Source organism: Gracilinanus agilis, chromosome 3 (assembly GCF_016433145.1).
Source record: "Gracilinanus agilis isolate LMUSP501 chromosome 3, AgileGrace, whole genome shotgun sequence".
NCBI lineage: Eukaryota > Metazoa > Chordata > Mammalia > Didelphimorphia > Didelphidae > Gracilinanus > Gracilinanus agilis.
Genome location: NC_058132.1, coordinates 252,598,503 through 252,619,370, shown reverse-complemented (window position 1 = coordinate 252,619,370; position 20,868 = coordinate 252,598,503). Strand labels below are relative to the sequence as shown.

Genomic DNA, 20,868 nt, shown 5'->3' with positions numbered 1-20,868 from the left:
CGTTTATTATTATGAAAATGGGACATCCTCTTCCTTTTATCTCTTCATACCATTCCCTGATCCCATCTGTGGCAGAGGCAAGCCTGGTCTATGGGAAAGAGCAAATACTTTAGTCTGAGGACCTGAATTCAAATCTTATCTCTGATTGCTTAGTACCTGTAACCTTCAGTCAGTCAACAAACATTTATTAAGCATTCCCCTGTGCCAGACTATGCAGGCTATGCGCTGAGACTACAAATATAAGCAGAAAGAAAGATAGTCCTTGCCCTCAAGGAGCTTACATTCCAAAAAGGACAACACCATTAAAAGGGAACTGAAGAGGGGAGTTGGAATGTACCTAGCAAAGAAGGGGGGAATGTTGAGCATGTCCTGTGGAGCTGAGTCAGCAGCGTGACCTGAAGAAGAATGAAGACATCTTTGACCCAAGCCTCCTCCTTAAAATAGAAGGTCTGAAAGGAACCAGCTAATCAGAAGGTGAGGCCTCAGAAGCAAGAATATTTCCGTTGTGAGAAGTAGTCCAGGGGCAAAGTGAACTTCTGGGTTAAAGATATTTCTGTGGCAAAGTAGACTAATGGAATGAAGTCAGTAGGGCAGCCTGGAGAGGACTGACATTTTAGACTAGGCTTTTAGCTTTCTTGGGTTTTATGTATAAAATGTGGCAAGGGTTGGTGTGTAGATTAAAAGCTTTTGAGACCTTTTCCCGTTGTAAATGCATGTCCTTATAGTTCACCCTTGTTTTAACCTCATGGCATCATAGAGTGTTCAACTAAGGATCCCTGTAGTTGTTCAGCTGTTCAGCCCCGTCTGACTCTTTGGTTCCTGTGGACCACTACCATCCATGGAGTTTTCTTGACAAAGATACTGGAATTGTTTGCTGCTTCTCTCTTTAGGGGATCACCTTCTGTCAGAACTCTCCTGGTAAACCTGCACAGCATAGCTCCTAGTTTCGTTGAGCTAAGTCAGCTCCTCCACCATGACAAGGTGGTGATCCTGGAGGGTATGAGGTATGGATAGGACACCTGCCTTTGCATAAAAATCACATGCAAAATAGGCTACATTTCTCTCTTGGTTTAAAAATGCAAAAGATCTGACTTTGAGGACTATAGTTTTTGTAAGTCTTTCTTTAAAATTTTTTTTGCTATTTCATTTTCCTCATGTTATTTATTACATATTAATTACATGTTATTACATGGAATACTTTTAAACATGTTTTCCAAAATTATAAGATCTAAATTGTCTCCCTCTCTCTCCCCCTCAATGAGATGGATCTGGGTTATAAATATATAAATATAAAATTATATAAATATACATGTATAAATGTATGAGCATGTAAAACATTTCCATACTGGTCATGTTGTGAGAGAAAACTCATGTAAAACCAAAACCCTCAAATAAAAACTAACAAAATAAAGTAGGAAATAGTACACTTTGATATCTATTCAGACTCTATCAGTTCTTTCTCTGGAGATGGATAGTATTCTCTGTCCTAAGGAAGACCATAGTGTTCATTTAGTCTGGTTTGTAGTGACTCACAAAAAATGTTCTTGGTGTCCTTTACAGGAGGTACAGTCAGTGTACAGAATCTTAGCTGCCATTTTGAATACTGGAAACATTGAGTTTGCATCAATTTCTTCAGAACATCAGACAGATAAGAGTGAAGTGCCCAATTCAGAAGCCCTGGAAAATGGTAACTTTTTGATGCTCAGGCCCTGTGTTTTCTTAGTACATTTGAATGATGCTACTGTCTCTAGTACTACTACTACAGCTGCAGCTGCCCTAGCTGGTGCCCGTTTCTGAGGGCCCTGGGTTCAGGCTCACATCTGGGTTCTGTTGTGTTCTAGCGGCCACCCTGCTGGGCATCAGCTCAGAGGAACTCCAGGAAGCTCTCACCTCACATTGTGTGGTCACCAGAGGGGAGACTATCATCCGCACCAACACTGTGGACAAAGCTGCCGACGTCCGGGATGCCATGTCAAAAGCCCTGTATGGGAGGCTTTTCAGCTGGATTGTAAATCGCATCAACACGTTGCTCCAGCCAGACAAAAATATATGGCAAGTCTGTGTGTGTGTGTGTGTGTGTGTGTGTGTGTGTGTGAGAGAGAGAGAGAGAGAGAGACAGACAGACAGACAGACAGACAAAGACAGAGACAGAGGGAGGGGGAGAAAGAGAAGAAGAGGGAGAGAGAGGAGGGAGGGAGAGAGAAAGAAAAAGGGAGAGGGAAGGGAGAGGGAAGGGGGACAGGAAGAGGGAAAGAGGGAAGAGTGGGAAGAGCAATGAGGGAGAAAGAGGAAGGACAAGGAGAGGGAGAAGGAGGGAAAGAGAGGAAGGAGAAGGGGAAGGAAGGGAAGAAGGGGAGGGAGGTAGGAAAAGAGAAAAAGAAAGTTTAAAGGTTTACTCAGAAAAACAGCATTACTGATTTTCTTTTTTTCAGGGAAAGGAACTGACACATATTTTGAACTATAAAACAGAAATCATTTGTTCTTGATTTTTCTTTAGTAAACCACACCTGACTATATACTAATTTACAAGAAACTGATGAGGTCTCAGTCCATAACATGTTTATTCCTAAGGGAAGTAAATAACTTATTCTTCCCCCAGTTTTGGGGGCAGTCAGTCAGGTAGTGGAAAAAGATAAGAATATCAAAGCCCAGAGGAATGAATGAGAGATAATGTCGTTCAGTCATTTTCAGTTGTGTCTGACTCTTCCTGACCCCATTTGGGGTTTTCTTGGCAAAGATCCTAGAGAGGTTTGCCATTTCCTTTTTCAATTCATTTTATAAGTGAGAAAACTGAGGTATACAGGGTTAAGTGACTTGCCCAAGGTCACACAGCTAGTGAGGCCAGAGTTTAATTCAGGAAGATGAATCTTGACTCCAGACCCAGCACTCTGTGCACTATGGTGCTACCTAGCAGCAGTATAATGCAGCAGATATCAGAACTGACTCCAGGATATGAGAAGGACTTGTTTCAAATTTTGTTTCTGACATCTCTTGGCTATGTGACTCTGGGAGAGTCACCTAACTTCTCATTACCTCAAGCAGCTCCAAAGACTATAAACAATAGGTGAATACCTGTTTGCTGAAGGCATCTGCTAAAGTCATAAGTTTGGACCAAAAGAAAAGAAAGAAAGAATAGGAACAACTAGGGAATAGATAAATTGATTGATTTATATGTAGTTTCTACATGTCATGTTTATTTCCCATGCAGCCGTGCAGAACGTGGGATGAATGTTGGAATTCTGGATATCTTTGGATTTGAGAACTTCCGGAGAAACTCCTTTGAGCAGCTCTGTATAAACATTGCCAATGAACAAATCCAGTACTATTTCAACCAACACATTTTTGCACTTGAGCAGGTAAAATTGAATCTGGAAATAATTAAATGTGGTGATAGGAGGGACAAAGGTGGGAGATGATAAACTCCTTCCAAACTGCCTATGACTCAAAGCAAAAACTCTGGTAGGTAGACTGAAGAGGGAAGACTTTGGAGAAAATGGCCTATTTGTTGAGGACATTCTGTTTTTAATAGAAAAATCTAGTTAAGAACATGTAAATGGACTAAATTTATTCCAACTAGAGAAGAATAGAACTCTTTGGAAAGGTACAATTCTCTACTTGTATAGAACTTCTGACAAGCCAATTATTTAAATCCTCTTTCAAAACAAAATGCCTATATCTGTGGATTAATTCCATAGATGTTAGTCTTTTTTCAGTTACTTAGAAAACATATAAGATGATATCTAAATTGGCACTGATGAGTTTGCAAGGAAGGGCCTACTTAGCTCCTTGTTGCTCTCAGACATTACCCACTTTTTGCCCTTAGTGTTCCAGAGATGGGAATTGAATCCTATAAGGAAATAAAACAAAAGGTCTTGGGCAAAGCAATTGAGCATTGTACTTCCTTTTTTGGGAGGAGGCTATTAGTTTCCTGCCTTCACTGTAATTTGGGGCTGCTCTGATCTCTAGCCTAGAAAATTTGCCAAGACCTTCTTATGAGATACCCTTTTTCATATAGCAAGTCTGTTTGACAGCAAAAAATATTCTAGCCAGTCTTCTGAAGTTTAGTAATAATAACCACTTTACTAGAAGAGATGATGATGGGATATACAACCTGGTTATTAGTTAGGACATCCTCAAGGCCTAAAGAAAATACTAAATCCCCTTTGGTCCATCTTTGGAAAAAATTTTGATAGTTTTCTTCATTTGTTCTGGATAAATCTGCCCAGTGCTCACTCCTTTCCTAGTCTCTGTTGCCAACTTCCAGTTAAAAATATTTTTGTCTGCTTCTATGAGAAATCTAATTCTCTCTCTGAGACTTTCAGGCTAGATTTATGTCCTTTGTGGCAAGAGAAATCTTGCCTCCTGGTCTAAATCAGATGCTTAATAAAAAGGTTTTCTTTTCTTTTCAACCTCTTTCTCTTCTAACTGTTCTCTTGACTTCTCTTTGTTTTTATTCAAAAAATGCAGTGTCACCCTCTCTCTCTTGAAAGAAATAGACAAACATCCTCTTTTTATTTAGAATCAACTGTTTGCTACAAGTCATTAACAGATAGACCCAAAGTATAAACATTCTGCACACAAGAGAACATATAAATAGCAGCAATGATTTATCACAGAAAGTTTAATACTGTCATTTACTAGACATTTCACAGAGTCAGTGATAGGGACCAGACCTGTGATTTCATTGATTTAAGATACTCCTGGATAAGGGAACTTCCCCTACCTATGTAGGTTTGCACCTTCTCTGAAAGAGTTGTTTTGAGTACCAGGGCCACCCAGCCAGTGTGTCAGAGATAGGACTTGAATTCCAGTCTAACTAATTTTGAGGCTGGTTCTCTATTCACTCTGTCATATTTCCTTTTAGAAACTTCATATTCTATGTCTTTCAGACCTTTAATGTAGAAGCTGCTAGTTCCTATGTAGTCTTGACTGAGGCTCTATGTCATTTAAGTTTTGTTTTTCTTTTTTTTTCCTAGCTGATTGCAGTATTTTCTTCTTGGCCTGAGAGATCTAGAATTTAACTATAATAGTCTTGGGATTTTAAATTCTGGAGTCTCTTTCAGGAGGTCATCAGTGGATTCTCTCAATTTTCATTTTCCCTTCTTATTCAAGATCATCAAGACAGTTCTCTCTGATAATTTCTTGCATTATGTTCCATATATTTTTTAATCATAGCTTTCAGACAATCTAAAATCATTAGATTTTATGTTATCTCTCCTGGATCTATTTTGTAGATGAGTTATTTTTCCAGTGACATAGTTCATATTTTCTTTTTTTTTTATTCCTTTGTATTTGTTTTGTTGTTTCCTGCTGCCATCTGGAATCTTTATATTTTATTTGTCCAGTTCCAATTTTTAGAGAACCACTTTCTTGTTTCAGGTTTTTTACTTCATTTTTTAGGTCTCTAAATTCCTCTTAAAATTTTTCTTCTACCTCTCTTATTTATTTTTGTGATCTTCTTCTTGACCTTTTCCAGGAATTATTTTTGGTCCTGGCATCCTTTCACATTTGCCTTTGAGGGTTCACATGTTTCTGTTTTGGTGGTGATGTCCTCTTTTGAGCTTGGATTTTTGTCTTCCCTGTTACTAAAAAAGTTTTCCAGCATCAGGCTTTTTGTCTTTTGCTCATTTGTGGGGTTGGGGGTGTTCCATGGCCTTATCTATATGTTGAAGTTCACCTCCACTTCTCGAGTGGAGGGAGTAATGTCCCTGGTTCCCCTGGGTACCATATGCACTTAATTGACCTTATTCTACTCCTCAGCTGCCAGTTCCTTCTGGCATTGAGAGTGTTGGGTTTCTTTTTTCCACTGAAGGTTCCCTCAGGTGTACTTGGATGGAATTGCTCCTAAAGGGATGCTGGGTTGCTCCTCATGCTACTAGTCTACTGCTCTCCCCTCTTACCCCAATGAGATGAGTCCTTCCTGTTGTCCCTCTGTGTTCTTTGGCTCAAATCCTGCTTCACTCTGTTTTTTGTTAGTTTTGCCACTCTAGAATTTTTTTTTAAATCCTCACCTTCCATCTTAGAAATCAATACTGTGTATTGGTTCTAAGGCAGAAGAGTGGTAAGGGCTAGGCAATGGGGGTCAAGTGACTTGCCTGGGGTCACAGAACTAGGAAGTATCTGAGGTACATTTGAACCCTGGACCTCTTGTCCCTGGGCATGGCTCTCAATCCACTGAGCCACCCAGCTGCCCCCTCTAGAATTTGTTTTGAGGTGTGTGTGTGTGTGTGTGTGTGTGTGTGTGTGTGTGTGTAGATTGTTTGGGTATAGGTTTGGAACTGACTCCACCATCTTGGCTGTCAGAAGTGGAAGTGCCCTTTTAGAAACTTCATAGCAAAGTAATATGTTGTTTATAAATTGTCCAGTCAAGTCTTGGTGGGAGTGGAGTGGGGGAGAGAGGAGTGGATTGTGGGTATTGTAATAGGCATAAGTTTAAAGGTTTCCCTGGTTTCTCCCTTAACAGTATTCATACTAAATTTTCCAACAGATGGAATATCATAATGAAGGAATTGATGCCAGTGTGGTAGAATATGAAGATAATCGCCCCCTCCTGGATATGTTTCTCCAGAAACCAATGGGACTACTTTCTCTCCTTGATGAAGAAAGCAGATTTCCCCAGGCAACAGACCTGACTTTAGTTGGTATGTACTTTTCAGGAAAGCAATACACATTCAGTCTAGAATGTGGCATCTGTTCACATCCTCAAGGCAAGGGGATCTCATACAAAGCTTTACATATCCTGTAATTTTTTCAACTGGCAGTATGAGTATAAAACGTAGCTCACTTTTAAAATTAATTAGAACATTCAGCAACTGACAGATAACATTTCTGCCCTACCATCTCCCCAAATTCACTGTATCCAAAATTCAATTCATCTTTTTTTTTTTAACCCTTACCTTCCTTTGTATATTGGTTATAAGGCAGAAGAGCGCTAAGGGTAGGCAATGGGGGTCAAGTGACTTGCCCAGGGTCACACAGCTAGTAAGTGTTTTAAATTTGAACTTAGGTTTTCCTGATTCCAGACCCACACTCTATCTTCTCTACTACCTAGCTGCCCTCCTTTTTTTTTTTTTTTTTGTTCCACTAAATTATAAGATCCTTAAAGACAAGAATAAGGTATTGTTATTATGTAACCACAGATATACAACTAATACCTCTCTCCATCTAAGTCTCTCAGTTACTTGGTATTATAGTGTATATATTTTGTAGTTACTTAGCTACTATGTGTTTGCTGTGCCCTTTCAGACCCGAATATGCTATAAACTTCTTGAGAACAAGGATCGTTCTGTTTCTGTATCTCTGATCCTTATACACTACCTTGTAAATAGTGATTGCTTAATAAATGTCTACAGGATGGAAGGGAAGTTGTTATGTTTTTGTTTTTGTCCAGCACTCTCTGTCTTCCTGGAAGGGGCTTAGTAAATACTTGATGAAAGTCTCAATGAATGAATCCTTTCCCTTATTTGGGGGAGGTTATTCACAGAGCAGATTGCTTTCCACTTTATTTGAAAGTGCAGTCTGTTGTCACCTCTATTAATTGCCCTGAGTTGTGACTCTACCTCTAAATTTTAATGAATTAAAACCCAGATTATCTCCATCCCCTTGGGACAAATTCAGTCCTGAATCAAATTGGTCATGTTTCTGGTGTCACAAAAACATTTGTGGGGAGCTATTAGAGAGACCAGAAAGACAAGCGTGCTGGGGAGACTGAACTGTGGGAGATAGATACTGCCTAATTAGATGCCTAAAAGGGGGATAAAGCAATAAAGAAAATGCCCAACAGAAACACCCCTCTTCTAGCCTGATCTTCCTCTTCTCAGTGCAGTGACTCTCAGACTGAGCCCTAATTTTCTTCATTTAGATCTGCCCTTGCTCTTGGCAGGCACCTCTGACTGGTTTAGAGTGGGAAGCCTAATCCAGACACCTTTAAGGGCTTTTCATGGTGTGGCTTGCTTGTGTCTTTAAACAGATAAATTTGAAGATAATCTTCGATGTAAATATTTCTGGAGGCCAAAACGAGTGGAGCTATGCTTTGGCATTCAGCACTATGCTGGAAAGGTAAAAGGTGTTTGACTGTTATTGGATCTGAATTTGACAAGAGATAAGTGGCTTCATGGTCATGTGTGGGAAGCTTGTGAAATTGCTTGCAGATTTCTTTCTTTTTTAATTTTTCTTGAATCCCTAATCATAACTCACAAACTTTCACAGTGGGATAGATCACAAAAGTTGCCTCTGGCATAGAAACAGTTCCTCACAGGGGTGGCCTAAAGAGCTGCCATCTGCCTCTTACCTGAGGTATTGCCTAGAAGTGACAGCTCTCCAGAGAGCAAACATATTACATCTTTTCACAGTGTGTTTAGTTGTGAAGGTTCAAATTTTAAAGTAATTTTGGAATGTGAATAAAACTGGGAGGGTTGATATCATTTTAGGCGAGGCCTACAGGGTACCATAGCATCAAGATAAAAAGCCAAGAAAATCAATTAAACATCCAGATGTTTATTCTACCCAACACCAAGCATCAAAATATTTAGAAAGAAAGGATCATAGATTTAGAGCAGGGAGGAACCTTAGAAGCCATCTGTTCCAATCTTCTCACTTTATAAATGAGTAAACTAGAAAAGTTCATGGATTTGCTCAAGTTTTGGTTCACACAAGTAGTCTATAGCTGGGCCAGAATTGGAATTAAGACCTTTGATAACTCCATTGGACTACACTGTTGATGACAATCTGAATGTTTTCTTTTTAACCAAGAACTGTGGCATTATTATTATTATTGTTGTTGTAGTTGTTGTTGTTCAGTCATGTCTGGCTTTTCATAACCCTATTTGGAGTTTTTTGGCAAAGATCCTAGAGTGATTTGCCATTTCCTTCTTTATCTCATTTACATATGAGGAAACTGAGCTATAAAGAGTTAAGTGACTTACCTAGGATCATACAACTAGCAAATGTCTGAGGTCAGATTTGCACTCAGGAAGAGGAATATTCTTGACTCCTGGGCTGCCACTCTATCCACTTTGCCACTTAGCTCCTGATAATCTGCAATATGGTAGGGTTATTGGATGTCTACATACTCAGTTCAACATCAATTTGGTGAGCTCCTGGAAGAAAGGGGCCACCACGCTTCCCAAGGAGAGGCAAATTAGTCCAGGTAAAATTAGGCAGAACAAAGCTCCTATGCCAATCAGAGGCCTATGGGTAGCCCCTGCACTTCCAGCCCAGGTGAGATTGGAAGGCAAAGAAAAAAAGAGAAAAGAAAGAAAAGATAAAAAGAGAGATAAGAGAAAGAAAAGAAAGGTAGAAAAGAAGAAGAGGAAAAAGAGACAGGAAAAAGGAAGAGAAAAAGAAAAAAGGCAAGAAAGAGAGAAATTTTAAAACCTTCTGTCAAGATTGCCTTTTAAAATATATAACATGATATAAAAGTTAATTTTGCCAAACATCATTGAAAAATTAGGCTAAAAAACAATTCTTACTTAAGGGGAGTTTTATTTTGGATCCTAATCAAGAGCTATGTTCTGCTTCCCCTACTTAAAGACATGCAATACCTTCAGTATCAAATACCCAACTACAGTTACAACTCATTTTTATAGGACTTCAAGGTTTAAAAAGTACTTTCTTCATATCTCTAGGAAGCAAATGACATAAATATCATTATTATCCCTATTTTACAAATGAATGGAATATGATGGAGTCAATCAGGAAAAAGGAAAAGTATTGCTATATACTATTGAAGGTCCAATTGAGATTAGATAAGGCAAATTTGTAGAGGATTCAATTGGTTCAATGGCATGGCATTCTCCAATGGTTTTCGGTAACATAGGAGCTGGAGCAGAAAAGGTGGGTGGAGGAGGTAACCTATGGTGGAGGAATGTTGACTGGGCATGAATGGTGATAGGACAAGGAGGCAGGGGAACAAAGGGTTAAGGGCAGTGTATAATTGATTTGGTCAACTTAAAGAATCAAGACTGTGAAATAGAAGACTGAAGATGACTTATATGATCTCCATTTTTTTCCTAGTTTCTTGAAACTTACTTAGTATATATTTGAGAATATGTAAATGGGCTGACAGACAGATAGATAGACAGACAGTTGAATGGATGGATAGATAGATGGACAGATGGATGGACAGACAGACAGATGGATAGATAGATAGATAGATAGATAGATAGATAGAGAGAGAGAGAGAGAGAGAGAGAGAGAGAGAGAGATGACAGACAGAAAGATGGAGAGATAGACAGATGGACAGATGGATAGATAGATGGACAGACAGACAGATGGACAGACAGACAGACAGACCAAGGATATCCACAACCAATCCACACATGCTCTTTGAAGTCTTGAATCAGTTTTCCTTAGAACAATATTTATCTGTTCCACAAATCTGACATCCCCCACTGATCCTCAACAATTTGGTGTGAAAGTTGTTCTACCACTAGATGTCTCCTAGTGCATTTTTTTCAACCTTATGTTTCCCTAAAAATGATGATAACAATGTACTAAATATATCTTTGTAATCCAGAAGACTTAATATAGTATAGAACCAGTAAAAATCCATGCACTTTAAGTCTGAAGTCTTGGTTCCTAGTCCTGCCACTTTTTATACAGTCTTGGGAAAAACACTCAGGCCATTTGAACTATTTTTTCTTTTTCTTTTAAAATATCTTTTGATTAGTATCAAGTCTAAGAAGAGTGGCAGGACTAAGCAATTGTGGTTAGATGATTTATCCAAGGTCACATAGCTAGGAAGTGTGTGAGGCTAGATTTGAACCCAGATCTTCTAGCCTCCAGGCCTGGTGCTCTAACCACTATGTTACTCAGCTGCCTCTATTTTTTTTTAGTCAATCAATTAATCAATATGTACTTAAGTGTCTGCCTTATGCCAAGCAGTGTGGTATGGTAGACACTAGTGTGAGCTCCTTGATAGCAAAGAATATCTTTTCCCTTTCTTTGCATCCCCAGTGGTTAGCACAGTGCCTGGTACATAGTAGGTGCTTAATTGATGTTTATTGATTGACTGAAATACAAACAATCACTATTTGCAAGGAGCTCGTATACATTTGGAAGAGACAAGCACATTAGAGTGTATACAGAATAATTATCATGAGAACAAACACAAATAAAGGCAAAAAGGTTAAATAAAAAGTAATTTGGAAAGGCAGGGCACCTGCAGATGCCAGGATCAGGGAAGATTTCATGCAGAAAATGGATCTCAAGCTGAATCTTGAAGGAAGAGAAGGATTTGATGAAGCAAATGAAAGGAGTGAGTATATTCTAGGTATTTGATGAGGGATTCTATAGGGAGCCACTGAAGTTTATTGAGTGGTGGAACAACGTGGCCAGTTCTACACTTATGGAAAATCACTTTGGCAGCTATGTAGAGGACAGACTGGAATGAGGAAAGACTTGGGCCAGGGAAAGCAAGTAAGAGCCCATTATAGGGGTCAGCTAGGTGGCTCAGTGGATTGAGATCCAAGCCTGGAGACAAGAGGTCCTAGGTTCAACTCTGGCCTTAGATACTTCCTTTTAGCTGTGTGACTTGAGCAAGTCATTTAACTCCCATTGCTTAGCCCTTACCACTCTTCTGTCTTGGAATCAACCTATTGCATTGATTCTAAGACCAAAGGTAAAGATTTTATATAAATAAATAAAAGGAGTCCACTGTAATACTCTAGGTGAGGGAGCAGTTAGGCAGCTTTGTGGATGGAGAATGAGGCCTGGAGCCAGGAGGTCCTGGGTTCAAATCTGTCCTCAGACACTTCCTAGTTGTGTGATTGCAGGCAAATCACTTAACCTCAATTGTCCAGCCCTTACCACTGTTCTGCCTTGGAACTGATATTTAGTATTAATTCTAAGACAGAAAGTACAGGTTTAAAAAAATACCCTAGGTCAGAGGTGATGAGAGTCTGGGAGACAGTCCTTTGAGAAGAGAGGAGAAGTTAGATGTGAGAGATGTTGTTGAAATGGCAAGATTTGGCAACTGATTGGATATGTGGCTTAAGGGAGAGCTGGTAGTTAATACCAATCAGTCAGTGGGTCAACAAACATTTATTAAGTATCTAGTATATGTCAGGCACTGCACTAAGTGCTGGGGTTATAAAGAGGCAAAGACTAGTTCCTGCCCGCAAGAAGTTCATAATCTAGTGAGGAAATAAGCAGCAAATAAATATGTACAAACAAGATATAAAAAGTGTAAAAAGGAAATAATTTAAGGAGGGAAGACACTAGAATTAAGAGAGGTTAAAAAAGTCTTCCTATAGAATATAGGATTTTAGTTAGGACTTGAAGGAATCCAGTAGGCAGAGAAAGGAGAGGGAGCATTCCAGGCATGGGGACAGCCAGAGAAAATGCCCAGACCTAAGAGATGAAGTGTCTTATTTGTGGAGTGTAAAGGAGGCCAGTGTCACTGGACTGAAGAGTTTATGACAAGGAGTAAGGTGTGAGAAAACTGAGAAGGTGGTAGTGATGGTGGTGGTAGAGAAGCAGTTAGGTTTTGTTGGGCTTTGAACTGAGAGACTGGATGGATGGTGATGGCTTCGGCAGAAAAACAGAAGTGTAGAAGTGGAGTAGGTTTGGGGGGTGAAAAACAATGAGTTCTGTTTTGGATATGTTGAGTTTGAGATTTTATCTGTAATATACTTATTCTGACTCCCTCAAATAGATGTTGCATCAAATAAAAGTAATGCATAAGAAAAGCATTGGGAGGCACCTAGATTGAGAGCCAGGCCCAGAGATGGGAGGTTCTGGGTTCAAATCTGGCCTCGGACACTTCCCAGCTGTGTGACCCTGGGCAAGTCACTTAATCCCCAGTACCTAGCCCTTACCACTCTTCTACCTTGGAATCAAATTCCAAGGTGGAAGGTAAGGGTTTAAAAAAAAAAAGCATTGAGAACTCCAAAATAATAAAATATTAATGTGCCCTAATAAATAGTAACCATAAAGAATACAGAGGAGCATGGGAAGAATTATATGACCTGATGCAAAGTAAAATAAGCAGAACCAGGAAAACAATATACGCAATGACTATACTGGAAAGAATAAGAAAAATCAAAATCAAAATTGAGTACTGTGAAATTACGATGTCCAGGTTTGGCCACAAGGAGGAGATATGAAAATGTACTTCTCTCTCTTCATAGCAGGGGTGTGGAGACTAGGCAGCCCACTCTGTAACAGTATATATAACATAGCTATGGCTAAGAGTAGTTACTTTGGCTAAACTTATTATTTTAGTGGGCAACTGAAAAAGAGAAAAGAGAGAGAGATTAGAAAATGAAGGTAATATAAAAAAGATATCAGTGGTTTTTTTTAAAGATAACTATAAAATGCTATAAAGAATATAGTGAAGCTGTCCCTCCCATATAGCATTGGGTGTTGTGTGGCTTGAAGGGAGAAAAAATAGACATTTCTAGCTTCTTCTTCTTGCCTCTGTTCTCCAAGGGAGACTTTAATTCATGCCAGCTCAGGAAGCAGGAGGTTGAAGCCAGAAGCTTGACCATTCTGCTCTCCTCTCTGCTCTCTTAGTATTAATCTTGAGGAAGTGCTTTTCAGGTTCAAGCTAAACTTCCAATGACTATTTCTTTAATGGGGAAAGAAGGATCCCAGTTTTAGATTACTAGGCTTGACTCCCTTCCCACCAAATGCCAGTTCTACTATGACCACACACAGGAGGTAGCAAAGAAACCCATTTGTCCAAGTCAGTAGCAAATCGGAGAAAGAACAGACAATATAGAATAAAGGAATGCTCTCGTTGGGAGCAAGTAGCTCAGCTCAGCTGAGAGAGAGTCCCAGATCTCAAACAAGGAGAAATTCCCTGAAGCCTCTGGCATAGCAAGCTGGAGACAGAGACATGAGGAAACTCTTCTCATGACAGCTTCTTCCCAGAGTCTTATTCTCCCTTCAGCCATCTGAAGCAGTTACCATCATTTGCCCTCTTTTTCAAATTGGAAGCCAGAAGTTCATGAAGTAATTGTAGAGACCAAAGACTCAAGACTTTAATTTTTTTAATTTTAATTTTTAATTTGAATATTTTCCCATAGTTACATGTTTCATGTTCTTTCCCTCTCCCCCAAGCCCTCTCCCCCACCACCCATCCCTGTAGCCAACACACAATTCCACTGGGTTTTACTTGTGTCATTGATTAAGACCTAATTCCATAATATTGATAGTTGAACTAGTTATTGTTTAGTAAGATTCAAGACTTTAAAGAGACTGAAGAGGTCTCTTCTCTTCCAATCTTGCCAACTTGCCCCTCCCATGGAAGCAGGAAATAGATCTTCACCACTAAGGAAACAACAAAAACACAAAATTATGTATCATATGGCCTAAAAATGTTTTTAAAGTATTTTATATAGTAATATCAGAGTGGATTGGTCATGAAGTATTTAGAAACATACCCTTCCAACTAGAACCCTCCCCCCAAATATAACCCATTATTTTTGTTCCCTACAATATTTTCTCATTAGTTATTCAAAGGAGGAAATAAGGGACTGAACCTGACACCATTATATGCACAAAGAAAAAAAGTGGGGAGAAGGCATAGGTTGGCCATCCCATCTGGTATACAGTCTTTTTCAGTTATTAATTGTTTGATTATTTTGCAATTTTTTTTGGAGATGGAGTCTTTCCTATCCGAAACAACATGGCAAACAAAACAGACTTTTATTCAGGTAGTTACATAAAGTATATACTCTTTCCTGCCTAAAGAGAAGCATACACGAATACAGGAATAGATGGATATCAAGTAAACATGCAGTTCATTCTCAAAGCAGATTAAATTCTGCTTTCATGAGTCTGCCTTGAGGTGATACAGTAAAAGTAGATAATTTCCTTGACAGTTATGATTAAACTTGCCTAATAAGGTTCACTTTCTGGGTGGTTCACAACAGCCTCATTCTGTGAAACAATAAACATCTAAGCTGAGAAGGAGACTTAAGAGGATCCAGGCTCATCTGGATAAACATCAGGTTTTATGAAAAGCAGAGAAAAGACTAATTTCTCATTAAACAGGATTGGTTGCAGAGCACTTCACATGAGTTCATTTGATTCTCACCACAACCCCATGAAATAGGTATGATTTAATGGTACCAATTCAATAATTTAATTATTTAATAAAGAATGTAAGCAATAATTCAATGAGAACTTATTGTTCCCATTGCAGACAGAAGAAACAGAGGCTCAGAGAGTTTAAGTGACTTGTTTGTTGTCACATAAATTCCAAGTGTCAGGGATGAGGTTCAAACCTAGCTGGCTCCTGGCTCCTTCCCAATATTACAATACTTTGGTTGTAGTAGTAGTAGGAGGAGGAGGAGGAGGAAGAAGAGAAAGAGGAGGAGGAGGAGGAGGAGGAGGAGGAGGAGGAGGAGGAGGAGGAGGAGGAGGAGGAGAAGGAGGAGAAGGAAGAGGAGGATGGGGAGGGAAGGTGGAGGGGAGTGGTAGTAGTAGTGGTAGTAGTAGTGCTAGTGGTAGTAGTAGAGCTACATGGTATAGTGGACAGCGTAATGACCCTGAAGACCCCTCTTTCTGAGTTCAAATCCAGCTTCAAACATTTATTAGCTGTGTGACCCCGGGCAAGTCACTTAACCCTCTCGACCTCAGTTTCCTCCTCTGTAAAATGAGCTGAAGAACAAAATGGCAGACCAGTTCAGGATCTTTGCCAAGGACATCTGATATGGAGTCATGAAGAGTCTGAAATGACTGAACAAAAAAGTAGTAATAACCAAAAGAGTAACAACCACAATTCATTTCTATACATAACTAAATAGGGCAGGCACCAGACTTCTGACTTAATTAGTATAAGGAATTTCCTTGAGAGGAAACTCCCTCTAGCTTCTCAGCAACAAGAGCAATGAGAGGTGGTGACTCACCCAGGGTCCGAATGTGTGAGAGGTGGGATTTGAACTTGGGGCTTCCTGGCTCTGACACCATTGCTGTCCTCACTCTGCCTGGTGATGTATTTGTCCTGCGCACTGTAAGAGACCTCTGACAAGAAGCGAGGGCTAAGGAGCCCATCAGGAACTGCCCATTCGCCTGTGCTTCCTTTTGACTTGGTGGTCCAGATTTAGAAAGCACACAGCTGCACTAGATCTGAATTCTCTTCAGAGGTCTGTCTTAAAACCACTCTCTTGTCACAACTAATTACTCACCTTAGGCAAATTCTTCGCGTTATTGACAGCAGGCGGCTTATTTTTTGCTTATTTACTGTTTCTGATACAGGTTTTATATGATGCTTTTGGCTTTCTTGAGAAGAACAGAGACACGTTGCCTGCTGACATCGTCATGGTCCTGAGAACTTCCGAGAACAAACTTGTTCAGCAGCTCTTCTCTATTCCATTAACCAGAACAGGTATTTGTCTGCTAGGCTAGTCTAAGCCACGCTGCTCAGGTGGTTTCCATTAGCTTTGTGGTTCTGCTAAGCCTTCTAATCCTAGGCAGTGATTTCAGAGTAAAAAGTCATTCTGAAAACTGGAGAATGAGCTTTGGAAGCTGCCTTGAAGGTAGGGGGTGGAGGGAGGTGGTGGGGTGAGGCAGGAGTGGGCTTGGGGAGAGCCGTCTCAATTGCTCCAGAAAGGCATTTGGTTCTAAATAATGATTTTTTTTTTGAAGATTTGACATGTTTTAGCACTTGCCATTCTCTTTTACCACTGGCTCTTGAAAATGACTTTGATTCAAGGCAACTCAACAAGCACCTCCTAAGGACCTCCTATGTGCCAGGTATTAGTGCCGTGCTAGAGACACAACAATACACTCTCTGCTCACCTACCTCTTATGTACCTATACATTCTACTGGGGAGGGGAAATTAAATCCACTTTTCCCAGGCTCTTCACTGGGACAGATAAACCAGCCTTTCACGGCCTCAGACATAACAGAGTCAGGCCAGGAAAAAACTCCCTTCTCACCATTCCATAGTTGGAACCCTCCAGCCTTGCCTGATGAAGTCTGGCTGTTATCTTAGCCTAAATGTCTAAATTTTAATTTATAAATTTGCCTATTACAGTTCAACAATATACTATAGACTTCTCATTTCCTTATGTATGTATAAATAGAGATGTTACAATTAAAATTATCTCAAGAAACTGATTTTGGGGTGAGAATATAAGTTGATTGATTATATCAGGTTTATCTCTTAGGCCAGCATCATAACTGATAAAGTGATATCGATCTCTGTGGCTCTCTTGAGACCAGGGTTGACTCGAGTTGGGTCAGGTAGTCTAATAAATAGCTTTTTAAATTTAAAAAAAATTTTTTTTAAACCCTTAACTTCTGTGTATTGGCTCCTAGGTGGAAGAGTGGTAAGGATAGGCAATGGAGATCAAGTGCCCAGGGTCACACAGCTGGGAAGTGGCTGAGGTCAGATTTGAACCTAGGACCTCCCATCTCTAGGCCTGACTCTCAATCCACTGAGCTACCCAGCTGCCCCCATAAATAGCTTTTTAGGAGCTCATTATTGAGGCCCTCCCTTGAATATTCCATGACATATTTAATTGATGATAGCTAATTAAGAGGTGTTCCATCAACTTAACCACCCCTTCCCATACCTACAGCTGGACAGACCACATACCCAGAAAAACCCTTCTCTCCTTCATTCATTAACCAAATTCTGTTTAAAACAAACATATTCTTTGGGATTCCCAAGGACAAAGAAAATGCAAAAAGCAATAGTCTAGATCAATGGTTCCCAAACTTTTTTGGCCTACTGCCCCCTTTCCAGAAAAAATATTACTTAGCCCCCTGGAAATTAATTTTTTTTTAATTTTAATAGCAATTAATAGGAAAGATAAATGCACCTGTGGCCATCACCGCTTCCCTGGATTGCTGCAGCACCCACCAGGGGGTGGTGGCACCCACTTTGGGAATCACTGGTCTAGATGGTATCTCTGACCCAGATCCCAGACACAGGAATGCACAGTAGCTCTCCCAACATGTAGGAATTCATACAGTATATGAAAAACAAATTCTCACAAAGATCTTTAGATATAATATATTTATAAAATATATAAAGATTATATATGTGAATATAGATATAGATATATTTGTACATATATTTATATATAGAGAGATGTATAGATGTTCTTCTGATCATTCCATCACATATATCTAGATTTAAATGTGTATATGGATATATATGGATATAGACCTCATAAAAAATAATAAAATAATAAAAAAATCTTGCTTGTCATTCAGAGTTCCCATAACCTACCTTGACATCTATTTCATCTTCTTATATCTTATACCCTCCCCAACTCCCACCACCCCACCCCTTAATCTTTGACCCAGTGACACTGGCTTCCTTAGTGTTCTTCAAATAAGACATGCCATCTCCCAACTCCCAGAATTTTCACTGTCTCCGCCATACCTGGAATCTCTCCTTTCTTATCTCTTCCTCCTGGCTTCCCTGGCTTCTTTTAATTCCCAACTAAAATCCCACCTTCTACAGGAAGCCTTTTCCAATCCTTCTTACAATTAATGCTTTCTTTCTGTTGATTATTTCCAGTGTATCCTGTCTAGATCTTGTTTTTATGTTGTCTTCCCCATTAGATTGTGAGCTCCTTCACAAGGAGGGACTTTTAATCTTTATATCCAGTGCCTAGCACATTGTTGTTGCTCATTTGTGTCTGACTCTTGATCCAGTGGGCCATACTGTCTGTGGGGTTTGCCATTTCTTTCTCCAGTAGATTATGATGAATAGAAGTGAAATGATTTGGCCAGAGTCACACAGCTAATAAGTGTCAGAGTGAGGATTTGAACTCAGGTCTTCCAAACTCCAGGCCCAGCATTCTATCTACTGAGTCATCTATCTGCTTCCATGTGTCTAGCAGTAAATGTTTAGTAAATGTTTATTGATGACAGAGTGTCATAAATTAGATATGGATGTAGATATGCAGCTGGCTGTCATTATTCTTTGATTCCTTATTAGCAAATTCGCTTAAAGATTAAAATTTATTTATAACCCCAGATTCAATACTTGTGCTTTTAAGATCATTCTGAAATACCATGTTTTTCAGGGAATGTTCTGTGACTATGAAAGTGAGATTGTGAATGCTGCAAAGCTTCTCTATTTCTAAACAGGAAACTCCTGTTCTTTCTCTTCCATTTTTGATCCATAATATGGAGTTACCCTCTTCATAAATATGAAAATACCAACCAAATCATGCAGCCCAATAGGTCTATGACTCAGTGGAAAATGTCTAGGGTGGGTGGTTTTTACCTTTTTTTGAGTCATGTATCCTTAGATCGGCTGGTGAAAGCTATGCACCCTGACTAGCTGTGCAATTCTGGGCAAGTCACAACCTTTATTTACCTTTGTTTCCTTAACTATGAAATGGGAATAATAACATAATATCTATCTTCCAGAGGATCAAAAGTAAGAGTGGTGAAAAATTTGAATCAGTAGATGCACACATTCCCAGCTGAGGTCAAACAATATAATGATGCTCTGCCTTCTTATTTTAGGTCTCTTACTGTAATGGGTCAGTATTTATTAATTCTGTGTTTAAGATGACTTTATCAAACTATAATAACTAAAATTATGAAGCTGGTAGTAGCTTAATAACAAAACTACTATGAATGAAAAAATCTACCTTAGATATAAACTTAGACACTGACACAGTCATTGACAGATATAGATATAGCCACAGACATAGATATAGACAATGACATAGCTGTAGACATAGATATAAATACTGGCATAGACAGGCAGATATAGATATATAGACATAGGCATAGAGAGGTATATGGGGGGGTGGTGATCAAAGAACCTCCTGAACTACTAACCTGAAACACCTTCAGTTTAGCTAGGCATGTGCAATTTGGCTCTACAGAGAGATATATTCTGATTAAGTGCAAAAGCCTTGTGTTTTGGCTTGATAAAGAAGTTCCTTATTGGTCCCCTTGACTGGATGACTGAATTGAAAATTATTATCTGCTGAACTTGGAAGTGCAACTCACTCACAATGCTATAAAAAGAGAAGAAAAAGACTTATTTATGAGTTACATATCGTAAGTAATGTGTAAGGTCAATTTTGCATTTAAATGTAGCATTATATGTGTAGAGAACAAGTTATGTTAAGTGATAGCACATGAAATGAAAACCTTCTCTGCCAACATCTTCACCTGCCCTTGAAGATAAATAACATTTCATAAGCAAGTTTATTTCTTTACCTTCTTTTTTATTATCCATAAATATATTTATTTGTTATTTATAAAGTACATTTTTGTATTTAAAAACAAAAAAAAATTGAGTGGTATTTTTGGGCTAGAACAGATTAATTTCATTTCCATTAATTTAAATGGGAAAATTCGATATGACACATGAGCAAATTGAGTTACAAGCTTTGCCATGGAACAAATTAAACTCATGTGTCAAGATACCACTGTACTTAGTACTATCAGCCACACCAAACTGTGAACTATGTCCTCATCCCAAGCCCAGACTGGGACTCCTGGATTCACTCTGGATTCACACAGATCATTCTACTTTACCCCAGACTTCCCTGGGCTGGGACTCTAGACTTCTCCACAGGTTTTGAAATTTCAAGGGGCGTGGGTTGGCTTAGACCACTATTTGCCCAGGCAGGATCTCAGGGTCTGAATGTTATCTAGGGATCAGGTTCTGGACCTGGGACAGCAGACTTGGCATAGGGGTGTGTGGCTTGCTCTTAGTTTGCTCTTCACTCCTTGCTATAATTTTACTGATTGTGTTCTCTTCTTACCCCATTGTCCCAGATGTTCTCTGCCTACCTTTTGGGTTTTTCTTTTCATGAAAGTTGTTTGACTTTCTCTCCTTCTTGGTTCTTTCACTCCTATATTTATTTTGTGGTAATATTTAAATATTGGTTGGAGAGGATTCTCATGGTGACTCTGAAGATGCTCTGGTT

General features: G+C 39.3%; 1 protein-coding gene across 1 annotated transcript in view; it reads left to right on the top strand.

Annotated features, from left to right (window-relative positions):
• The window catches only part of LOC123242218 (myosin-IIIb-like), a 413,600-nt gene that overhangs the window by 262,223 nt on the left and 130,509 nt on the right, over positions 1–20,868 (top strand). The window contains exons 16-21 of the mRNA XM_044669803.1: positions 1,561–1,687; positions 1,842–2,052; positions 3,209–3,356; positions 6,488–6,641; positions 7,970–8,058; positions 16,207–16,336. Coding sequence (XP_044525738.1) covers positions 1,561–1,687; positions 1,842–2,052; positions 3,209–3,356; positions 6,488–6,641; positions 7,970–8,058; positions 16,207–16,336 — 859 coding nt within the window. The remainder of the gene's footprint in view (positions 1–1,560; positions 1,688–1,841; positions 2,053–3,208; positions 3,357–6,487; positions 6,642–7,969; positions 8,059–16,206; positions 16,337–20,868) is intronic.